The sequence below is a fragment of the Eulemur rufifrons genome, chromosome 15 (assembly GCF_041146395.1).
Source record: "Eulemur rufifrons isolate Redbay chromosome 15, OSU_ERuf_1, whole genome shotgun sequence".
In the NCBI taxonomy this organism is placed as follows: domain Eukaryota; kingdom Metazoa; phylum Chordata; class Mammalia; order Primates; family Lemuridae; genus Eulemur; species Eulemur rufifrons.
Genome location: NC_090997.1, coordinates 86,055,489 through 86,080,120, shown reverse-complemented (window position 1 = coordinate 86,080,120; position 24,632 = coordinate 86,055,489). Strand labels below are relative to the sequence as shown.

Below are 24,632 nucleotides of genomic sequence, written 5' to 3'. Positions count from 1 at the left end.
AGCTCCTGAGCAACAGAGCACTGCATGGTCTGGCTTGTAGAAAATGCTTTTGTGAAGGTGTTTATGAGTTTGAATATTCAGGCTCAAGTGCTTTTTGATCACTCTCCAGGAAATTGTGCTTCACTACCTATTTCATGTATTTTCAGGTTACAAATCAGGACTTTTCTTCCCTTTAAAAATTGAACATATATAGAGAGACTTTTCTGCTTTTATTTTCTTTTTGACTACATAGTACGTCCCTGTGAAATATCATCCCCATTGGTTTTGCCCAAACTTGAATTTTATTTGGATAAGATAAATGCTTTCGTAATTGCTTTAATGCCCTAAGATGGTTCATCAAAGGGATTTATTATTAATAAAATTAATAACTTTGGAAAATTCTTGGAGCTCAACTTTTGAAGTCTGGATTTTCAAACTCCTTAGGAGATTTTTAGATAAGCAATGAATTTATGAACAGTGGTTGGGAAAGATGAAATGAGTAAAAGCATCTGAGTTCTTTTAATTACATGAACAGAACTTCACATACCACTTCCCCTGTATCATCTTAGCAACCTGAGTTAAACACACCATGACTACAGAGGATTTCTTGCCTCATTATCAGTGAAGATTTTTTTAAAAATCCAGTCCCTAACTATGTGGCACTATTAAGGTTTGATGTTATATAGCTTATCTAAGTTAATTAAATCCCAATATTCTCTACTTAGAAATATGAAAAGTAGCTAATTATTCACAGTAAGTAATCTATTTTGTACCTTCTTCTATTTGTACTATGACCTTGTCCATAATTGTAAGGAAGAAATGCCATTCTTTAATGTTAAGCATATTGTTCCTTTTTCATTGTCATTAAATGCTCATTGTGTGAATTATTTTGTCAGTTTTTATGGGGAGCTGGGCTCTACTCTTGAGAACCATAAAATGTGGAGGGAAATGATACAGTGAGTACTAATTAATAACTAAATGTTGTAAGTATATACTTTTTAAAGTAATGTGGAAATGCTTAGCAGTCAGCGGAGTGACTGAGGAAGGCATGGGTTTACTGGAAAATGTTTTATGGAAAAGCTAAGTTTGAGTTAGTAAAGAAAGGCATATAATAGACACAATTTAACCAGTATTTGAGCATCAATTCTGTACTCTGCAAGGAGTTTTAAAATGAATTGATAAAAGTTCATGGGTGCCGAACTTTAAAGAGCCAAGCTTGCTGTCCTGCGTCAAGACAGAAGTAAACAGGCAGTAGTGTATGGGAGATATGCATGACGTTCAGGGGACACACAGGGAGAGAGGCTTAGTCAGTGGGAAAGAAGATTATTGGGAGATGTGTGTGTCCCCCCCCTCCACTGTCCTGTTCACCCACCCCTACATGGGACAGGAGATGGTCTTGCAAGATGTGCAAAATGGCACATGGAGCAAGCTGTCTACCATGTGCAATTTGACTCTACTCTGGTCCAAACACAGTAGAAATCTTTTGTATTAATATTTATTGTTGTAGTCTCTAGAGAATTTGATAAAATTTGGTAGTCAGATGTCTTGGTTTTGTTAATTTGTTATGTAATATAACATTAACAGTAATGATTTACTGCTAATGAAGATACAAACATGTACAGGTTAAACAACCATAATCTGAGAACCCAAAATCCAAAATGCTCTATATAATGTGAAACTTTTTGAACACCAACATGACGCGCGAAGGAAATTTCAGATTTTTGGATTAAGGATGCTCAACCAGTAAGTATAATGTAAATATTCCAAAATCTGAAAAAATTGCAAACACTTCTGGTCCCAAGCATTTTGGATAAGAGATTCTCAACCTGTGCCTAGATTTAAAAATAGTCTTTTGGTATTTAGTTCAATAAAACATCTGAGTAGCAATGAATAGTGAATTGTTTAAGATGGATCTCACTATCTATGAAGAATTCACTCAGCTTGTTACTGAATTTGCAGGAGAATTTTATTCTTTTTATGTCCATAATTGTTTGAACCCTTCATGAACTTCATTGGAGATAACCGTGAGATAAGTAACTCATATCTAACTAAATTTTTATCTGCATAGTTTTTGGCTTCGCTGAAAGGGCCACAGTTAAGTGGAAGGGGGGAATCAGAGGGCAGGGTAGGTGCAATGAGAGGCTCAGGTTTTGTTTATAACCTGTAGACCCCATTTGACAATTATGAGCATGTTAAAGGCTGAAATAAAGATACATCATTTTTAAGACTTCATCTCCAAAAAGCCCAACTTGAGAGAGAGAACAACATAATTTCTCACAGTGTGTTTAACAGGCAGTTTAGTTACTGTCTCTGTGTACACTCCTGCATGAATTAGTTCACAGAGCATCTGTTGTTGGTATCAGAAATGTTCTCTAGTCACAGCTCTTTTTTCAAGAAATACATTTTAGCAGGTCAGCTTGCTCTGGGCTCTAGAATTAGGAGTTGGGTGCAGGGAGGAGTGCTGAATCTGGCCTGTGTTCGTTCCCAGCCAAAGGGTGGCATTTATTATATCTGGAAGGAGAGGAGTTGAGGATTTGCAGCGTGAAGAAATGACAGCGTTTACCAAGTGACTAAAAAGAATTGTGTGTGTGTGCACATACCAACCTGTTAGCATTAAAGGATGGTATAACTTTCCTAAAATTATGGACTAGGTTTCCAAGTAGTTTCAGCCAGGTTTCTCTGACAGTTCCTGACACCCAACTTTATATGAGGGTGACTCAAGTACCTTTCATTGTCATGAAGCTTCATGGTTCCCTTGTGGCCTAGACAAATAGATTTGTCTTAGGAGAGGTTGTGGGTTTCTCCCTGGACATGGTGAGGAACCTTGGTTGTCTTATCTGCCTGGGACACATGTGTCCCTAGGATATCACAGATGCCCTCTGTCTTTGGTTATAGATTATCCTGTTGGGGGTCCTGTGGCACTTTTCACAGGACTGTCTGGGAGATGACTTTATAGGCAGGGCCTTGTGGACATGGATTGAGAGCTCTCTTCCCTGAAATGATGCATTTGCCCACCTTGTGCTAACCACATTGAATTCTTCATCTTTTTTTCTTTTTCTGTCACTTAAAAAAAATGACATATAACACAAACAAGTACATAGGTAAAAAAATTGAACATGACCTAAACCCCAGAGGCTTCCTGAATCATGCTTTCAGGATGGAGACTAGACAATTTATGATGTCTGTGTTCCCATCTAAGCTCTAAAATTCTTATTGGCCTCTCAGTACTTAACTGTTTAGAGGGTGATATGTGTGAAATTTATTGACACAAGGATATAACTGACTGCTGAGCAATAAGTTCTAACAAGCAGGGTTGTGTAAAATCAAGTTTGTATTGACATAAAAATTTTCTAAGCGCATACCGCAAGTGAGGCGCTGGGCTGGATATTGCAGTCAAAGCTGATGACGTTGGTGTTTTCCTCGATGCTTAGAGCTAGCCGCAGAGATAAGGTGTATGTGTGACTAACTCATGTCCAAGGTTGATGGTGGTGGTATCGTGGAACCTCACCCTGCCCTGCCCCTGGGTGTTGTCTTTTAAACATAAACTTGTTTAACTCATGTTGTCCTGAAATCGTAATTCATTTTAATGTCGTGCCTCTCCCTGGTTAGAAATTCTTCACCAGCTCCCCATCACAGACAGGATGACACCTAAGTTCTTTAGTGTGCAAGAGCCTTCATGACCTGACCCGTTTTTCTCTTCTCATCTGCAAAATCACCCCTTCTCTCCAGGCATCCCTACCCTCCAGCCGCGTTCTCTGCCTTGTGCCTGCACATGGAAGGATAAAGTCCTTCAACTGGAATGCTAGCTTGCCTTGCCTTCTTTTCTCTCCACCGCATGTCCCAGGCCATACCTTTTCCCTTCTGAACCACCTCTCACACCTGGCTAGCTCCTATTTCTCCTTTGAGAGTCATTCTGTGGGGCCGGAGCCCCCACAAAGCTTTCCTAGCCTCCCCTGGGCAGCGCCAGGCTGCCCTTAACTTTTCCACACGTCCCCACGGAACCTAGCGCTCCTCCATTAAACTGCTTATGATACGCTGTGTAATTGTGTTTGCACATTTATGTCCCCTCCTGGCAGCAAGACCCTTAGGAGCAGGACCTTGTCTTTTCACTTGTGTGTCCCCAGCACACAGTCCAGTATGTGGTACCGTAAATTCTGTTGCATTTGTGGAGGTCCGTCCTAAAGGTCTAGAACTCAGGAGAGAGATCAGAATCAAAGCCAGGATTGGAGATAATGTGGGGGTGACGAGATTGGGGATGGAGAAAGCAAGGGGCAAGGAAGGCTTTATTTTAGGGGGCTGGGAAGCAGCAGTTGATAAAAGGTACCTGGGAAAGAAGAAAGTCAATCAGGATGAAGCAGTGGTCAGGGTGCTTGGGGACAGGAGCGAGTCATCAGAAGCAGGGGCCATTGAATTGGCCATTGGTGACCTTAGAGTAATTTCAAGGAAGCCTTTAAATTAAGAAGCCAGATTTCATGAGATAAGGGTTATTTTTATAAGCATAAAATCAATGAAAGTATTTTTTTGAGAAATAAAGATGAATAGGGAAAGCGTGGTGGCTCACTCCCGTAATCCTAACACTCTGGGAGGCCAAGGTGCGAGGATCACTTGAGGTCAGGAGTTCAAGATCATTCTGAGCAAAACTGAGACCCCGACTCTACAAAAAATAAAAAATACTAGCTGAGTGTGGTAGCTCACGCCTGTAGTCCCAGCTACTTGGAAGGCTGAGGCAGGAGGATGGCTTGAGCCCAGGAGTTTGAAGTTGCAGTGAACTATGATGATGCCACGGCACTCTAGCCCGGGCAACAGAGTGAGACTCTGTCTCAAAAAAAAAAAAAAATGGAAAGAAAAGAAATAAAGCTGAATGAAGAATGCCAACAAAAGCAGAGAGGGAAGAGACAGTATTTTGAGATGGTGGCTGGGTAGAGCTAATATTATTACTTGTTTTAAAAACTAGAGCCTACTAAAACATGGTTATAGACAAAAGGAACCAACTGGAGGAGAAAAGATTGCAGATAAGAAAAGAGAATGAGAGCATGTTCCCCGAGGAGGCAGGAGGCGGAGAACTCAGGCAAGGTGCAGGGCCGGAGGTTGCAGCTTCTGTCTCCCAGAGGGGGAAGGGGGAGAGCGAGTTTGAGACAGGCCGGAGAATGTTGAGGCTGTTCCTTTTAGGTGGTGTGGGAGCCCTGACAGAGACGTGGCCCCACCATGTTGTTAGTTCTTTGGCGAAAAAGATGATTTTAGTTGATGCTCTGTCACTCAGTTCTTGTGAATTTAAGTAAGTTGACTTTTCAAAGACACATAATTTTAAAAGTCTTTTTAAAGATATATTTTTGGTATTTCATTAGACGCTTGGAATTTTTGTCCTGGGGGAAAGTTGCCCAACCTGGTGAAACAGTGGATTAAATTCCCTACTGAGAAAAGAGAAGAGCAAAGAGCAAAAAATATGGGATTAACAGAATGGAAATTCTATACAAAAGGGGCTGTTTAATTTCTCATGCCAGACTTGATGGCTCACAAAATTTTCTATACTACTAGCTACTGCTCTGAGTATGCTAACCCTGAAAGAAGTGCTTTCCTCAGCATGGTTAACCTGGGAGAGGGAAATCAAATGCAAGAGCAAAGGAAAAATGAACAATCACTACTTTTTCAGATAGTTAAAGAGACAGGTTGCCCTTTTTTTAAAATGGTAAGCAGCACACAAAAGATAGAATGGCAAAGATAGTCATTTAAATGATCCAGGTCTTAACAAAGCACTATGGATTGTTTCAACAAAAGGCTTTTTGTTTTGTTTTTGTGTCCTGTAGCCAGTCTGCTGTTTCAGCAATTCTATTTTAACTCTTGATAAAGTAAGTAACTTGAGTGGCCTCTGTATTTCATTTAGTGCAGCATGAAAATGCTACATTGAAGGCACTGTGGAGAAGGTTTGTTATCTATTGTTGATGGTACAACTGAAGGCTCTGGTGTTGGCTTAGACTCTTTTTTTTTTTTTTTACGTTGGCTTAGAATCTTTGCAGGCGATTTGATATTGAGTAACCTTGGTGATGCTCCTTGCCTGCCAGAGATAGGGCTTTTTAATTCTAAAGTGAAATGAGATCACCTCCAATTTGGCTGCACGCTGGTGGTGCTCAGCTAGAACTTGCAGACTCTTAGCACACTTGCATTAATCATGGGTATCAGAAAGCTTTCACCTTAATTTAAATCAGATTTAGTTCTTCAAGGCTTCTTAAATTAATTTGGACATGTGAAGAGAAGAAATGTTAAAAGCTGGTTTTCTGCAATGGCAAATGCATTTTAATAGTAATTCTTGCCATGGTGTGTGGTGAAAAACAAGGCTAGCAGTTTTTCCAACGGCTTAAGTTTTAATATTTAATTCCTAAGTTTTGGGGAGAGGTTTTTGTTTCCCTCTGATAGAAATTAACCATAGAGGGAGAATATTAATCAAAATAGCCTTTTTTTTTTTTTAACCCTTCTATATAGAATGAGATTGCCTAGGGTGTTCAATGTCAATGAGATGTTGGTCTCCTCACTGACATTAAATGGGAAAGGGGGGGCCCTTTTTCCAGTATGTGTTAATACTAGTCAGCAAACTGATTTCTAGTTTGACTGTTGAGCTGATGACCACAATCAGTAGAGTATTCCCTCTGTGTTTCTCCATCTTCCCCATCCTGGTCCTTTTATTTTGCCAAGTACACTATGTAGATTGAAACGAGAAGTTACTTGGAATTGTGCTAAAATAATTTTTAGGCAGTCTGCCTGTCATTCATTTTTTTCTTCTCCCCCTGCTAAGAAATCCATCCATTCATTTCAAAGGTGGCATTCCATCACCATCTCTCTTCCCTCTTGCTCCTCCCCTAAGCTTGTCTGGGAGCTTTCTCTGAAAGTGCACCTTTCCGGTGGCGTCTGTTCTGCCTGGCCAGAAAGCTTCTGGTAGTTACTCATGAAGCAGTTAGTTTTTTAGTTCTGTATTTGGTCAGTTTCCCTGAAATTCTTCTAAGACTAACTTTCCTTGGGTAGGTAATAACCCCGATCAAGCACTGAACATCATCTTCCCTGTCTCATCCTGTCCCACCCAGTCTTCCCCCATCCTCTTATTTCTTAAATATATAAGTGTGGATGGGAGAAGGAGCCTATTTAATGGGAAAGCATTAAATTCTGTATTAATGCTGGTCCTAGCCCATGTCTCCCAAATCATGCTTAATAAACCCTGAAGACAGGGACTACCAGATAAATAGGCAAGACATATGGCTTGGGTTAATTAAGGAGGAAAGTGTGGCTAAGGATAAAATCCACCGGGGTGAGGGATGGGGCCAGCACCTCTATCGTATAATCACAGTACCCTTTCAAGTACACTGCTGCACAAATACAGATCATTCATTCATTTAATGAACTCACTGGGCACCTGCCAGCCACCCACACCAAGCCAGGTCACATAGGGCTTAGAAACATTAGGGAGACTTTGGCTTTCACTTTCAGGGGATGGGAAGTCATTGGAGAGATTTGAGCTAAGGAGTGACATAATCTGACCATTTTAAAGTCGATCAACCTGGATCCATGTTAAAAGTTCACAGTAAGAAGGACGGGGTGTGGGAGTAGGACACCAGGTGGAGGTCACCACGCTAAGCAGGTGACATGGTGGTGGCCTGATCAGGAAGCTTCCCCTGCAACTGGAGTTGAAGTGGGTTGTTAAAATAAGTGCAAGAACCCTCCAAGCATTTTAAAGAAATCTTGTCACATGTAAGGTGCTTCTACAGTAGCAAAATTAAAGCTTTTCCTGAAACAAAACAGTATTCTTTAAGGGCTAAAAGTAGATGCCGGATATAACATCTCCCCCAATCCCCAATTGGTCTGTACCTTATCACCTAAATTCTTCATCCTGGGTCTCCCGTTAGGTTATTCTCTTGGGAAGTATAGATCATTTGTAACAAAATGAAAGAAAGAAACCAACCCTCTTTCCTCTTTGGGCCTTTTGTCATTTCTCATGAGGAATAGATAGGAAGTCTCCAAATACCAAAATTCTATTGCCCTTTTCAGGAGCCCCTGCCCGCACCTCCTCTGAGCAGAGCAGACTTCTCTTCTGCCTTCACCTCCACCCAGATGGGTAGCATGTCGACCCCCTTGAATTTTGTTTCTGCCTCTCCCTGGGTATTTACCTTACTCTGATACAGTTGTCATAGTATGGCTTGAAGGCCAGCAGCATCATCATTGACTTAGGAACTTGTTAGAAATCCAAGTTCTTGGGCCCCGCCCCATGACCTAGTGACTCAGACATGGGCGTGTACCCGGCAAGGTTTTTAACAAGCCCTCCAAGGAATTCCCATTCACCTTGATTTGGAAAACCACCACTCTGTAAATTGGCATGTGAACGTGTTTAATCAGGCAGCTAAATTGTAAGCACTTTAAAGGTTGGAACTAACCCTTCAACCCCACCATTCATGACAAGCTAGGATTCCAACACACAACCACTCAGTTTCAGAGTTTGAGCTCTTAACTGCTGTCGCTCCTCTTCTCTGGTGGGTAGCAGCAGGTGACTCGAGGAACTCGGATTTGATGCCCCTGCCTATTCATTCTGTGTTGTCTCCAAGTTAGCACTATTTGAAGAGTATTCAGAGGTTTAGAAAGAAATGCTTGGCCAAAGCTCGTCAGGAGAATCATAGAACCTGTAGGTTGGAAAGAAAACAAAATTGTCACCAGTGTGACTTCCCTTTTTCCAACTTTCTGCCGGAATAAAAGTCTGGATAACTTTTTCCCCCTTCTTAAGGCAAGGTAAGACTCATTCCCTTCAGGACACTTCCCTTTTCCTTGACACCAGGATGACAGTCGGCATGTTTACTGACTGGCCCTCTTTTTCTTGAGTCACCTGCAGTTAAGCAAATTGTACTCTGGAACATTTCGTCTTTATATGTGCCATTAAGAAATATTTACTCTTAGAACCTTTAGAGTGGCTTGGGCTTAATCGTTAAAGCCATGTAATTTCTCTTTATCCATGTTTTATATTGTTTTGAATGCTACGTGTCATTGAAGTGATGATTGGTCAAGAGGTGATGCATTGATTAAGAGATAAATTTGAGTTTAATACTTGATATGTAATAGTATGCTTTTATGCCATTGTAAGTATTCTTGTGTAGCTATATAACTCTTACGAAAGGAGGGGAAGGGGGAAAAGGATGAAAAATTAGCCTAATAATAAACCAAAGGGCATAATTAAAAAAAATTTTTTTTTATTTCAGCGTATTATGAGGGTACAAATGTTTACGTTACGTATGTTGCCTTTGCCCCACCCGAGTCAGAGCTTCAAGCGTGTCCATCCCAAAGGGCATAATTTTTTGAAACCTATCATTTAAAATTGTTATCAAATTATCTAGGAAATTATCTAGGAAAAGATCTGTGCTAAATCCACAGTGTCTTTAAGATTTAACACAGCTTTTCAACTCCCTTGATATGCTACAAATAACTAAGTAACTTAAATGTTTGAACATGTATAGTCTCTTAATTATTAATAATGTTCTAGTTCGTTTATCTTGAAGACAATTTAAATAAATTGAAGTTCAACTGCTTTGAAGAATTTATGGAAAATCCAAATGTATTTTTGGAAAACGTATCGTACATGAGTGACAAGGCAGAATCTTAGCTACGGTGTCAGTATGATTTTGTTCTCTTTTCCAGTATTACCAAACTCAATAAATTAATGAAGTGGTAGTAAATTCCTTTTATTTTAAAATGCATTTTGGTTTGATTTTCATTAAGGAAATAAGTTCTCTAATGTTTACAAAGTGTAGTATTTAAGTGCAATCAGTTTTTTCCATATGCTTGCTTAAAAGCTCAAACTAGATTCTTTAGCTGTATGCTACCTGAGACAGCTTTGGACTGGAATTGATTTTCTTCTCAACGTAAATGTTTGAAGTCTTATGTATTCTCAGTCCTCCTGAACTGAGATGAAGATATATGATAGAACTGGTCTTTTACCCTGTTGTTAATGGATTATTAACCAGGATAGAAGTGTAGAAACCTGGACCTACCAGAAACTTGCCACGTGGGTTTCATAGTCCATAAGACAGATACCATATCTGCTTTCCTTCAATTCTATCAGAATTGTTTTAAACACAAATCAAATAATGATGGCGAAGGGCTTTCAGTTTAGGAAAGTGTCAGTAGTACTAGCTTTAAAAATCAGTGATCTGAAAAAAAGGACTTTTTAGGCTCTGGCTCATCATAGGACGTTCTCACTGAAGCAGCACGTCATGACCATTATTCTTATAATTAACTTTGGAACTGGAGTCCTCCCAGTGTTTAATGACCTTGAATTATAGGAAGAAGATTATAAAAGATTTAATACTGTTAAAAATAAACCACATTCATCTTTTAAAATATGGTATGTCTAGAATACTGTGCTGTTGTGAAATACCAAAATTGTGCTTTTAACTTGAATGTTTCAAAACTGTCCTAGGAGTTCATACTCATGCACACCAGCGCTGCCCATACAACCTGAAAAATGACAAACTAACCTACTGAACCGGTCCTACCGGCTTTTCATGCAGCAGTACTTGTTTCAAATACAGTTGACCCTTGAACAATGTGGGTTTGAACTTAACGGGCCCACTATACACGGATTTTTTCTCAATTAGTAGCCCTCTCTATCAGGGGTTCCGCATCCGGAACCAAATGCGGATGGAAAATACAGTATTGGTGGGATTCGGAACCTGAGTATATGGAAGGGCAGCGTTTCCTGTGCCCGGGTTCTGAGGGCTGACGGCCGGACTTGAATATGCTCAGATCTCAGTATACGAGGGGGTCCTAGAACCAATACCCCTCAAATACCAAAGAATGACTGTATTTTTTTCATCATTCCTTTCTCTTCTTTCTCACACAATCTAAAACATCAGCAAACTTCTCACTTTTTTTCTTTCAGCATCCACTCATCTTCCCATATCATTTCCTTGGGGAATGGAAAAGCAAATCTCATTTTATTCCCACTTTGCAGTCAATTTGTCTCTTCTCCTCTTTCTTCTCCCTCTCCCTCTCATTTAAGCAGGTCGTACTTAGTTCTTAACTTAAATAGATGGTTACTATTTCCCTTCAGAGTGTGTTTCAGAATCTGTATAATAAACTCAGGAAATTTCACTGCATAGTATGCTTTCTTTCACAGAATTATACATATGAACAAAATCAGTCATGACAAATTACACAAATCCATGGTAAAAATACCCATGTGCTTTTATTAGCATCACTAAGTGACTTACTTTTTCCTCATACAGATAACATGTATAAAGTAGTCTAAAGTAATCCCCCCCTTATCCTAGGTTTTACTTTCCACAGTTTCAGTTCCCGTGGTTAACTATGGTCCAAAAATATTTAATGGAAAATTCAAGAAATAAGCAATTTATATGTTTTATTTTTTTTTTTAGAGAGAGAGTCTTGCTGTGTCACCCAGGCTAGAGTGCAGTGACACAATCATAGATTATTGTAGCCTCAAACTCCTAGGCTCAAGTGATCCTCCTGCCTCAGCCTCACAAGTAGCTGGGACTGCAGGTGCATGCCACCACGCCTGGCTAATTTAAGAAAAATTTTTTTGTTTCGATGGGGTCTCACTGTGTTTCCCGCTGGTCTCAAACTCCTGGCTTCAATTGATCCTCCCTCCTCAGCCTCCCAAAGTGCTAGGAGTAAGGCATGAGCCACTATGCCCAGCCGCAATTCATAAGTTTTAAATTGTGTGCCATTCTCAGTCGTGTGATGAAATCTTGCATTGTCCTGGTCCGTCCTGCCTGGAATGTGAATCATCACTTTGTTCAGTGTGTTCATGGCCACCCACTAGTGAGTCTTCTCAGTGATCGGACAGTGACCAGATTGATGGTAACGGTATTGCAGTTCTTATGTTCAAGTCACCCTTAGTTTACTTAATAAGGGCCCCCAAAGACAAGAGCAGTGATGCTGGCCATTTGGATATGCCAAAGAGAAGTAGTCAAGTGCTTCTTTGAAGTGAAAAGGTGAAAGTTCTCGACTTAATATGGACAGAAAAAAAAACCAAAAAATATATGCTGAGGTTGCACATATCTATGGTAAGAATAAATCTATTGATGAAATGATGACAGAAAAAGAAACTCGTGCTAGTTTTGCTGTCTCACCTGAAACTTTATCATAGGTATGGATGTATAGGAAAAAACATAGTGTATATAGTGTTCAGTACGGTCTGTGGTTTCAGAGCAGCCACTCTGAGTCTTGGAATGTAGCCCCCAAGGATAAGGGGAAAGACTGTATTAAAAAATTGAACATCTGAAGAACAGCTTAATGCCTAAAGGTTTGGAGGCCAAAGCAGTACTAAATTCATGTGATGGTCAAATGACCATCTAGCTGTATGACATTATTTTTTTTTTCTTGTATGTTTAAAACTTTGATCTACCAAGAAATGTTTGCCCATTGTCCTTGTGCTAAAGAAAATGGTTTGACATGAAAGGAAGGAGGAGGAAATTTGTGATTGGGAAAGCAGAGGACGCCACGAACAGTAATACCTTTATCCAGGCAGTACCCTGAGAACAATAACACAGTTTTACTCTGAATTTCTTTGCAAAAAGAGTATGTGTTAAAGATAGCTCTTCTATTACATTTAGTATCTTGTTGCTAGCCTGTAGTTGCTGGCATAACCTGGCTTTAAATTATGCTCTGTCTTGTAGTTTCTCTCTGAGTTTAGTGTTTGAAAAGTCTTTGTTTATTCACGATGGCTCGCTCTTACTTAGGTCTCGCTCCGTAGACAATAAACTCGGTTTTTAATGAACAAAGCCCTGGTTCTAGAAACTGAGATCTGTTGCAACTTGACAAGAGGAAATTTTCCTAGATCTCCTTTAGAGTTGGAATAAGTGACAATGGAATTTGATAAGTCTACTAGATTTCAGAAATTTAATGAGTGAAAAAAAATTGGTCATCTACCATAGGTTTATACTGCCTGGTTTAATCGTAGACCCAGTATCATGTTTCATTTGCTATACTACTATTTGTTATATTACTGTTCAAACATTTCTGTGACATAAACTTCATGGTGGAAAAGAGGTGCATTGTCTTTTTAACTGGGCTCAAAGTTATTACTGAAAGTAATAACAATCGCCAGCCTTTCTTGCTTTTAACACATGGATACCGATTTTGTGATATTTGGTCTTTTAAAATTTCATAGATGTCAAGTCATGTTGGCTATTTTTAATATTATTGCCAAGAATATCAAACTAATAATCACCCTTAGAAACAATCTCACCTAGCAGACTTGTCTTATTTCCTAGGAGAAAAGATCTCTTTTCCAAATACAATCTTAAATGGTATCTAATACATAAAACGGATTTTTAAAAGTAATGTTCGAATAGTGTTGTTTTATAACTTAAACTTCTTATAGGGTTAATTAATGAAGCAAAAAAGACCATTTGAATAACAAAAGGATTTAGTTTGAAAGGGCCTTGGCCTCCACCTTATCTGTATTTTGTTTTATCTGTAAAGTATTTCAAAACCCTGAATTACATAGATAAGTAGCTGCAAGTGGTAACAGTTTATATCGGTATATTTTACAAGGTTCACCCTAAACCTTAGGAGACGTCAGTTCTACAGAGATAGCAAGAATAGCTTTACCATAGGAAAGTTAAATTTAGCTACACAAGTTAATGAATTAATTCCCTGCATTGTGTTAAAATCTGGTGTGCAAAACTATGGATCTTGAGCATTATTTTTTTATAATAGCTAGTTGTTCAAAGAAAATCAGATCTAATATTTACAGAATCCCAGAACTCTACAGAAAACACTGTTTAAAAACTGCTAATCATACTTTTTGTAACATTGTCTCTATAGCAGGAGAGTAGAGATTCTGAGCGTACTATTTGTTTATTTTAGAAAAATTGTCAAATGTTAGAGAAAATGTGAAAATATTTCACATTATAAAGGGTTAGATTAGTATGAGTAAATTCTCATTTTAAAATGTGTTATGTTCTGGAAGTTTCAGAAATTAAAAAAGAAAAAAAATCTGTTTTAATCAACATTACAAGTAGTTGCCAGCCCAGACCACAAGTTTTTTAACCTGTAAGTAACTGAAATGGTATCATTTAACTATTGTATGATTACCTATGCATTTTTTAGTTAGCTTGGCATTCTACTAGATCCTAATTTTTATCTGATTTACAGTTCTGAATTGGAAACTTTCTGTATCCACTCCCACTGTGAGGTAGCAAAGGAGAATGAGGATTTTTTATTCCCTGGTTTATTTAAAATTAGTCTAATATTTTTATCCCTCCACTGAAGTGAGCTGTCTCCTCTTTGAGGAAGAATCATAGATCCTAATGTTAGAAAGGAACTCTGAAGATGCCCTAGTTTAGTTCTGTGCCTGTAGGTGAATGGTTTTGTAAAGCTGTGCAAAGAGAAAAACTTTTCCAAAACCAAACACAAAAAGCTGGATATTTAAAGGAACTCTGTGGCAAATCCTTTGGCGAGGCAAATGCCCCTTTGTGTGTCTGGCTTTAAAAAGCCATTAGAACTTTTCTTAGAGCACTGTTTCTCCCTGATGAGGGTCCTCAGTGCTGTGGTCCCCCTTGAAGAGAATCCTAGTCTCCACACAGCCCGTGGCGCTGGTCCCCTGAGATCTAGGGTACCATGGCCCCTGGGTACCTTTCACTTGGTTGTGCCAGGCATTCTTCTGTGGACTGGCAGACATCTCGGGTTGGCACCTGGCTTCATATTAAATTCCACACAGCGTTTACAGGCTGTTTGGCATCAAAATTAAGTTGAGAACTAAAAATAAAATGAGAGCATTATAATCCATGGTCCCTTATGTCACCTCCAGCTGATGAGTCTAGGAAAAAAGCACGGCATGAAAATTGCTTGGGTCTCGCTCTGTTGCCCAGGCTAGAGTGCAGTGATGATACGATCATAGCTCAATGTAACCTCGAACTTCTGGGCTCAAGCAGTCCTCCTGCCTTGGCCTCCCAAAGCACTGATATTACAGCCATGAGCCACCATACCTGGCCTGTATTTATTTATTTTTTTTTAAGTATGGAATAACATAGTCAATTGTTTTGTGTCAAAAATTATAGTATAGTAATTAAGGCCCTGGGTTAATATTCTGAGCCCACTGCTTACTTGCGTAACATTATAGAACGAATACTATGTTTACTCTTAGCTTCAATTTCCTGTGAGTAAAGTGGAGTTAATGATGGTTATCTACCTCATTAGGTTGTTGTGAACGCTAAAGATAATCCATTAAAGTGTATTAAGGTATAAAGCAGGTGCTTTAATAATTCTTAGTTGTTTTTATCATCATTTTCATTATTAATATTATTTTTAATCCTATTATGTCTAGGAAAGTATTACTAAAAAAATTAAGTAAAGAAAAATAAAAATTCTGGTTTTTAATGCCCCTTCTCCCCTCCCCGCCTGTACCTCCGCAGAATGTGATAAGTTGCGGCGGGATGGCTACCGAAGTTCTCAGTACTATTCTCAGGGACCCACCTTTGCAGCCAACTCCAGCCCACTCTGCGATGATTATCAAGATGAGGATGAAGAAACAGATCAAAAGGTGAGGCTTCTAAGTTCAACATGGGGTCCTGGATAGATGCCAGAGTACAGAAAGGTCATACATGGAAAAACTGGTGAAATTAGAATAAAGTCTATATTTTAGATAATAGTATTGTCCCAAGTTAATTTCTTGGTTTTGGCAAATGTACCACGATTATATAAGATATTAACATAAAGAGGACCTGGGTAAAGGTCACACAAGGAACTCTCAATACTATCTTTGCAACTCTTCTGTAAATATAAAATTATTCTAATTGAAAGAAAGTAAGGTTCGAATCCAAGGAATTCATTAAAGAGACATAAAATCAGTATATTTGTCCATTTTGAATATTCTCTTTTGGTTAGAAAAAACAAAGATCTTATTTCTGTTGTTTTGTTTTTCATATGACCAAGAACGCAGTTATATCACAAGGAAGAACTCTTAGTAGCAAAAGCCACTGTTTCACAAGTGGTCAGTGTTTTTAATATAGATTGGATATGAGCAATTCTTTTGCTTAATATCATTGTACTGGCCAATTTGTTTAGCGATGCTATTTTACATTTGGGTTCCTTTTTCTCTACCATGCACAAACTACTTAAGAGAAGTGTATTTTCTCAGAACTAAATGCATATGAGAGACGAAAAATGTATGGAGATTTTGATTTATGTAGTTATATTTTCGTTTTATTAAGCAATGTGGACTGACACTGGAATTACTTAAACAAGATAAGATTTGATGAACAGCATTTGGTTTAGAAACCATTTTTAATTCATCTAAAAACTTTTAGTAGAATGAGGTCAGTACATAAATGACTTATTGAAAAACATTCAGAATTTATTATCCTTTTCATCAAATAGGTAACTTCAGAGAACAAAGTAAGATAATAATTGATCCAAAAATGGGAAATAATGACCTTAAAATTTTGATCTTCAAATGAATATTCACTTAAATTTTTTTATTCCTCTTTTTAATTAGTATTTTAATTGACTAATCATAATTATATACATTTATGGGATACAATGTGATGTTTTTGATATATGTATACAATGTAGAATAATTAAATCAAGCTAATTAACATATCTATCACTTCACTTACCTATTATTTTTTATGGCAAGACATTTGAAATTTACTCTTAGGGTGGTTTTTGGGTTTTTTTGGTTTTTTATTTATTTATTTATTTATATATTTTTTTTTGAGACAGAGTCTCACTCTGTTGCCCAGGTTAGAGTGCCATGGCGTCAGCCTAGCTCACAGCAACCTCAAACTCCTGGGCTCAAGTGATCCTCCTGCCTTAGCCTCCCAAGTAGCTGGGACTACAGGCATGCGCCACCATGCCCAACTAATTTTTTCTGTATATATTTCTAGTTGTCCATATAATTTCCTTCTATTTTTAGTAGAGACGGAGGTCTCACTCTTGCTCAGGCTGGTCTCGAACTCCTGAGCTCAAATGATCCACCCGCCTCAGCTTCCCAGAGTGCTAGGATTACAGGTGTGAGCCACCGCGCCCAGCTACTCTTAGTTATTTTGAAACATACGATACATTATTATTGACATAGTTATCCTGCTGTGTAGTCGATCTCAAAACTTATTCCTCCTGTCTATCTTAAACTTTGCACCCTTTGATCAACAACTCCACATTCCTTCCCTCTCCACCCACATTTTTATTACAGAATGTGTTTCTTATTTCTTTAAAGGTATTTTTACATATTAGATTTATCCTTTAGACTTGAAAATATACACAGACAATATCTTACTATAATGGGAAAAGCAGCTGTTTCAAAATTGGTCTGATCGTTAATTTTGAAAACTTTTATTTTTCTCTTGTTGGCATGGGTAAGGAAAATGAAAACCAGAAGGTGAATTGTACAGTGAGACTTTTGTTTATCCAGATAGACCTCAGCCTTACACTGATGCTCAAAGAAGGAAGAAAAGTTTATAGTCGGGCCCAGTAAGACAAAGATGATTTCTGTGTGCAGCATGATTGTACAAGTTGTGAGTATCCAAGAGTATAGAGTCCCTGGTAAATTGGCATTATCATGACGGCATCCTAAGATCTTCTGGAAGATGGAAAAACAGTTTCCAAATTCTCACATAACTCTTTACTTACCATGACATTGTACTCTGTGGGCTCATCCATTCAACAGTTTATTGAATAATTACTGCTAAGCAAATATTGGCCCTGAATCAGAGTCTTTATTAATGTTTGTGACCCTTACTGTCCTTCTCTAGATCACGGTGATGCACTGATGCACCCAAGCTGCACAGCCCCCAGTGGCTGTCGTTTGGGACCCAGAAACATCCCTTAACCCTCTTCAGTGTGTTACAAAAAAGAGCTCCTTTAAGCACAGAACTGTAATTCGTTTGTAAAATAAGTACTTATTGAGCACCTCCTGTGTGCCAGGGACTATTCTAGGAGTTAGAGATGTAACAATGACCCAAATAAAAGAAATCCCTGCCCTCAACGGAGCTTTGATTTCATGGGGAGGCACCAAAAACAAAGGCAGTCATGCACTGCTTAACGCCAGGGGTGCGCTCTGAGAAGTGCACCGTTAGGCGATTTCATCATTGTGCGAATATCATGGAGTGTGCTTGCACGGATCTAGATGGCGCAGCCTGCTCCATGCCTGGGCTAGGTGGTGCAGCCTAGTGCTCCTGGGCTACAAACCTCTGTCGTGCGTTACTGTACTGTCAGCAATTGAAACACAATGGTAAGTATTTGTGTATCTAAACATAGAAAAGGTATAGTAAAAATATGGTATAAAAGATAAAAAAAAAAATGGCACACCTGTATGGGGCACTTACCGTGAATGAAGCTTTCAGGGCTGGAAGTTGCTCTGAGCGAGTCAGCAAGTGAGTGGTGAGTGAATGTGAAGCCAGCAACGTTACCGAGTGCTACTGTAGACTTCATAAACACTGTACGCTTAGGGTGTGCTAAATTTAGGAATAGGTTTTCTTTCTTCATTAATGAATTAACCTTAGCTTACTGTAACTTTTTTCCTTTATAAACTTTTTAAATTGTTTAACTTTTTGACCCTTATGATAACAGTTTAAAAATACCCATTGTGGAGCTGTATAAAAACATGTGCTTTCTTTATATCCTTTTTCTATAAGCTCTTCCCTATTTTTCAAAATTAAATTTTTTTTTTACTTTTTAATCTTTTTTGTTTAAAAACTAAGACATTTTGGTTTTAGTTTTTAAACAAAAAAGATTAAAAAGTAAAAAAAAAAAAATTTTTTTTTTTATTTTAAAAAATAGAGAAGAGCTTATAGAAAAAGGGTATAAATAAGATGGGTCATAAATCCAGTGTTAAGTGTCCTTATAAGAGACACAGAGGAGAAGAAAAGACCAAGCTAGAGTCAGAGGTTGGAGTTAGGCAGCCACAAGCTAAGGAAAGCCTGGAACCTCCAGAAGCTGAAAGGGGCAAGGAAGAATTGCCCTTAGAGCATTCAAGCGGGAATACTGCTCTACAGGCACCTCAGTTTTGAACTCCCTGCCTCCAAAACCGTGAGAAAATAAAGTCTGCTGTTACAAGCTGCTCACTTAGTGGTAATTTATTATGGCAGCTCTAGGAAACTAATACAGTATTCAGCTGTATAAATTAAAGAGCATACACCCTTAGGTTGTAATTGTAGATTATTAGATAGGCACAGGTGGGAGCCTTACTTGTTTTGGTCACCACCAAGTGCAGAAAGCCAGCCACATAGTAGGTGCTTAATAAATGTGTTGCTAAATGTCAAAAAAAAAAAAACTAAGACACAAACGCACACATTAGCCTAAGCCTACAAAGGATCAGAACCACCACTATCACTGTCTTCCACCCCCACATCTTGTCCTACTGGAAAGTCTTCAGGGACAGTAACACACACGAAGTTGTCATCTCTTGTGAGAACAGTGCCTTTTTCTGGAATACCTCCTGAAGGGTATGCCTGAGGCTGTTTTACAAGTAGGAGGAATGAACTCTAAAATAATGATAAAGTATAGTATAATAAATACATAAACAGTACCATAATCATTTGTTATCTTTATCAAGTATTATATGCTATATGTAATTGTATGTGCTAGACTTTTATATGACTGGCAACAGTAGGTTTGTTTACATTAGCATCACCACAAACATGGGAGTAATGTGTTGTCCTATGGTGTTATGACAGCTACAACATCACTAGGCAATAGAAATTTTTCAGCTCCATTATAATCTTATGGGACCACCATTGTATTTGTGGTCTGTTGTTGACTGAAACATCATTATGCAGTGTGTGACTGCATAATCTTGCTATATTAGAAAGTGGCATGTGCTGTGAAGTAAAATAAATCAGAGGGAAGGGCAGTTGCAATTTTAAATTAAAAGGATAGGCTTTACTGAGCAAGGAGGTGAATGGAATTGAAAGAGTGAGCCATGCAAAAACGATGCATTTCTGGAAGAATATTCCAGAAGACAATGCAACCACTGCAATAAATGTTTTTAGGGATATATGTTATATACCAGATACTACAAAATGCAAGATTAATAAGATATCTATACTTGCCTTAAGGAATTTACAGCTCTCAGCGGTAGGGAGAACTAAGTAGAATAAAAAGTTTTATGTATGACCTGCTGCAGTAAGTGTTTAGTATATAGTAATATAGGAAAAAGAAACTCTTCTGACTTGGGCAGTCGGGAAATGGGGCAGGAGTTAGGAGAATGAAGTACGTAAGGAGACTCAGTATAGGACTTACAACAGGCAAAAGGTAACTAAGGACCTAGAGCAAAAGAGTAGCTGTGTGAATACTGAAGAAGGGGGCAGTTAAGGGGGTTGGCATCTAGGAGTTAGAGGACCTATTTCAAGCTTGTTGTGTTTCTTTGGATGTATCACAGGCCCTTCAGGGCATTAATTTCCTTATGTAGAAAGTGGGAGTGGAATAAAATTCCTGTCTGCCATCTTTTGCACAAGCCCTTCATTCATTCGTTTGCTCAGTAAATATTTATTCAGCACCTCCAATATGCCAAGCATTGTTCTAGGTCCTGAGAAGCTGTCGAGTGAACAAGACAAAGTCCCTGCCATCAAAGGGATGGTGAACAAACAAGCATAATATTACACCAGGTAGTGCTAAGTGTTATGAGGATGAATCAGACAACAGTGGGGAGAGTTCTAGAGTGACAGGAGTGCCATTTTAGATTGAGTGTCCAAGAAGGACTCTCTGAGGGTCACCATTAGAGCAGACTTCAAGGTGAAGTGTAAGAACGCCACATGTGCAAGGCCTGAAGACTGCAGTGTGGTTATCCTGTGCAAGGAATAGCCAGAAAGCAGAGCGGGTGGGCACCGAGCAGAGGGGAGAGAGGTAACACTGCCTTTGGGGGAGATAACCAAGGGCCAGGTCACAGAGGGCCTAATCAGCCATGGTAAGGATTTTGGATTTGTTGCTTCCTGGGTGGGATGGGGAGTTGCTGGAGGAGTAGAGCAGGGAAGTAACATGATCTGATTTACTATTTCATGTGATTGTCTGGCCATCGTATGAAGATTAGACCCCCAGAGTGGAAGATAGACAAGGAGAATAGGCTATGGCAGTCATCCAGGCAAGAGACAGGCCATGGTGACTGGACCAGGGTGGCAGTGGGAGATTGTAGATTTATTATGAAAGTGAGTCCTATGAAATTTGCTAAAATTATGTGACAAAGAAAAGAGTTGAGGATGACTCCATCTGCTATTTTCCCAGCATGGTCCCTCTAGCATCCCATTACAGAAATTATTTAACCCTACCCTCTTCCTGTCCATGCTCATCCTTCCCCAGCTGATATTCCACGGGCCACCATTGCATTCACTTCTTTGCACACACATTCAACTCTGCTAGCTCCACGCCTTCTGCCACTTTCCTGGCAAAGTCCCAACTCCAGTTTAATCCAGCTCTCCCCCTGCTTTGCGCTAAAGCCTGATTAGCTAAATGAGGCTAGAGAAAAACACCAGGTTATGTTTGCTAGTCTCGCTGTAAGCGTATGACCTCAAGTCTAATGTGCTGCCCAGGAATCCTGCTATATTAACTCATCATCAGTTCATTCTTTCCTCTCCTGAGTTATATTTCACGCCTTCTCCAATCTCCAAACGCAGTTTTCTCTGCTTTACTTATAGATCCTGTCTGCCATGGTTTGGATGTCGTTTGTTTGTCCCCATCCAAACTCATGCTGAAATTTGATCCCCAGTGTGGTGGTGTGGGGAGGTGGATCCCAGCGGGAGGTGTTTGCATTATGGGGACAGATCCCTCATGAATCACCTGGATGTGCCACAGGGAGTGAGTTCTCACTCTCCAGAGATGAGATTGGTTCTTGCAGGTATTAGTTCCTGTGATGAGAGTGAGCTGATAGAAAGCCAGAGCCCCTCAGATTTTCTTCTCTTTGCGTGTATCTGCTTCCCTTTTGATTTTTTCCCCTGCGTTGTGTCACGGCACGAAAGCCCTCACCAGAAACCGGGGCCATGCCCTTGAACTTCTCAGCCTGCAGAACTGTGAGCTAAATAAACCTCTTTTCTTTATAAATTACCCAGTCTCAGTTATTCCTTATAGCAACACAAAATGGACTCAGAGACACTATCCTTGACGTTTACTGTACTGGGAAAAAGAAAGCAATCAGAAGTCTTATTTTTTTAAACTGCTTTGTATTCTCACCCTTTCCTGCCATTGCAATGGGTGAACAGTCCTTTTCTGCTCTGTCACATCCCAGATCAGGGCCTGGCATGCAATAGGCACTCAGTATTTTTCAACTGGCATGAATAAGGCCAACCATTCAAGGGCTTCATACTCATAATTTATCCCTCTCTCTTTGGCCTAATCAATTCTCTCTCAATTGCATCACAACCCATCATTACACAAACATGCTGTGTTTTCTTGCATCTTGAGGAAAACCTCCTTTGACCTTTCTGGCCCTCCAATTTGTACCACATTTATCAGTTCCCCTTTATAATAAGACTTCTCCAAAGAACTGTCTAGACTTGCTGTCTCCATTGCCTTTCCTCACAATCTCTTTTGAAGCCCCTCCAAACTTTGATCCCCAGCGCACGACTGAAACTGTTCTTGTTAAGTCTACCAGTCACCTCCACGTCGCCAGATCTAATAGTTAATTCTCAGGCCTCATCTTATTCAACCTCTCAGCAGCATTTGACATTGTTTATGATTCTTTTCTTCTAAGAATACTTCCATTACTTGGCCTTCATGATACTCTACACTCCTGGTTTCCTCCTTCCCTCACTAGCCATTGCCTCTCAGTCATTTGTTGTATGCTCCTTTTCTTCCAAATATCTAAAAGTTGGTTCAACCCTGGGGCTCAACCTCTGCTCCTCTGTAACAGACTCACTCCTTGGGTGATTTCGTCTAGTCCCATGATTTTAAAACCCATGCACTGAAGTTTCCTGAATTTATCTCTCTAGTCCAGACTTATGCATTTATCTGGTTACTATCCATCTCCACTTAAATGTCTTACAGTTATCTCAAATGTGTCCACATCCAAATATGTGATTCTAACAGCCTCTTCCAAAAAATACCTGTTCCTTTGCAGTCCCCATAACTCCATTCTACCAGTTACTTACGTCAAAAACATTGGGCACATTCTTGTTTCTTTTCTTTTTCTCACACCTTCAGCAATTCCTGAAGGAGCACCAATTTGTGAACCACCCCCCAAACCTCAATTCAGCATCCTGCCATGGTTAGGTCAGGGTGTACGTCCATGAGGGTAGCTGGCCGAGGCAGGTTGGAAGGGAGGCTGGGAAGGAACCTGAGCAGGTGTTAGATGGACCAGCCCTGTGGATATTGAGTCCAGCAGGAGTGATGCCAGGAGCGGTGGTGAAGGGAGGCTGACATAGAATCACAGAGGGGTGATGCTAAGGAAGGAAGTTTGCTTTATTGCATAGCTAATAGGAAATCACTAATACATTTTTTAAGCAGAGCATTTTATGATTAGGAATGAAAATTGTATGCCATCATCCCTTGGTATCCATGGGAAATTGATTCTAGGACTCCTCACAGATACTAAAATCCATGGATGCTCAAGTCCCTGGTATAAAATGGTATATAGTATTTGTATATAATCTATGCACATCCTTTACTTTAAAATATACCCTTATACTTTGTTGCCTCTAGGTTACTTATAATACCTAATACAATGTAAATGCCATATCAATAGTTGTTATGCTGTATTGCTTAGGGAATAATGAGAAGAAAACAGTCTGCACTTGTTCAGTAACAGACACAACCATTCTTCTATTTTTTTTCAAATATTTTCAATCCACAGTTGGTTGAATCCGTGGATACGGAACCCATAGATACAGAGGGGCGATTCTGTATCATCTTTTGATAGATGGAAGATATATAAATAATTTTGAAACTGATTTTCTAATTTTCGTAGTGTATCAAACTTAACCCTATAAGAGAGGAAGTATTTTACCAGAGTAATTACCATGAAAAAAAGAAAATTTTATTAAAAATTCACACCAAATTGAAAAAAACACCAAGCCCAGATGGTTTCATGGTGGGGGGTGGGAGGGGGAGTTCCTACCGAAGATTTTAAAGGGTAGATAAATCCAGTGCTTGAAACTGTTCCAGAGTAAAGGGGTAAAAAGGAAAAGGTGCAATTCTTTTTAATGAATTAGCTTAACATTGATACCAAAACCTGACAAAGACTACACAAAGCAGAAAATTAACTGGACAGACTCACTCATGAATATTGGCATTAGAAATCAGAAATCATAAATAAAACATTAGGAAACATAATCTGCCAGCTCACTAAAAGACAAATACTCCAAAATCAACTGGAGTTTATTCCAACAGTAATGCAAGAATGTTCGATATTAGGTAATCTAATTATATATTGATCATATTTGATCTGGTGAGAAAAATCATATAGTCAAAACTATAGATATTGACAAGGTGTTTGGTATAATTTAAGAACCATTCTTGATAAAAAACACTCAATAATATCAGAACAGGTGGGTACTCCCATAACTTAACAAAGTTTATCTGCCTTGTTGCTAAATCCAACATAATTTTTAATGGGCTATTCTCACTAGAATGAGGTATACAACAGGGTCATTGACTATAATTATTACATTGATGGCGTTGTATGGGAAGAACAAGCCAGCACAATTAGAAAAGCTGTAGAATAAGAAATGCAAAAA

At 39.1% G+C, this 24,632-nt stretch overlaps 1 protein-coding gene across 7 annotated transcripts in view; it reads left to right on the top strand.

Annotated features, from left to right (window-relative positions):
• The window catches only part of NHSL1 (NHS like 1), a 243,738-nt gene that overhangs the window by 169,524 nt on the left and 49,582 nt on the right, over positions 1-24,632 (top strand). For all 7 annotated transcript variants that reach the window (XR_011235560.1, XM_069488918.1, XM_069488916.1 and 4 more), the window contains exon 3: positions 15,387-15,514. Coding sequence is in view for 6 of the 7 variants with exons in the window: in XM_069488918.1 (XP_069345019.1) it covers positions 15,387-15,514 (128 nt within the window). In the remaining variant the exon portion in view is untranslated. The remainder of the gene's footprint in view (positions 1-15,386; positions 15,515-24,632) is intronic.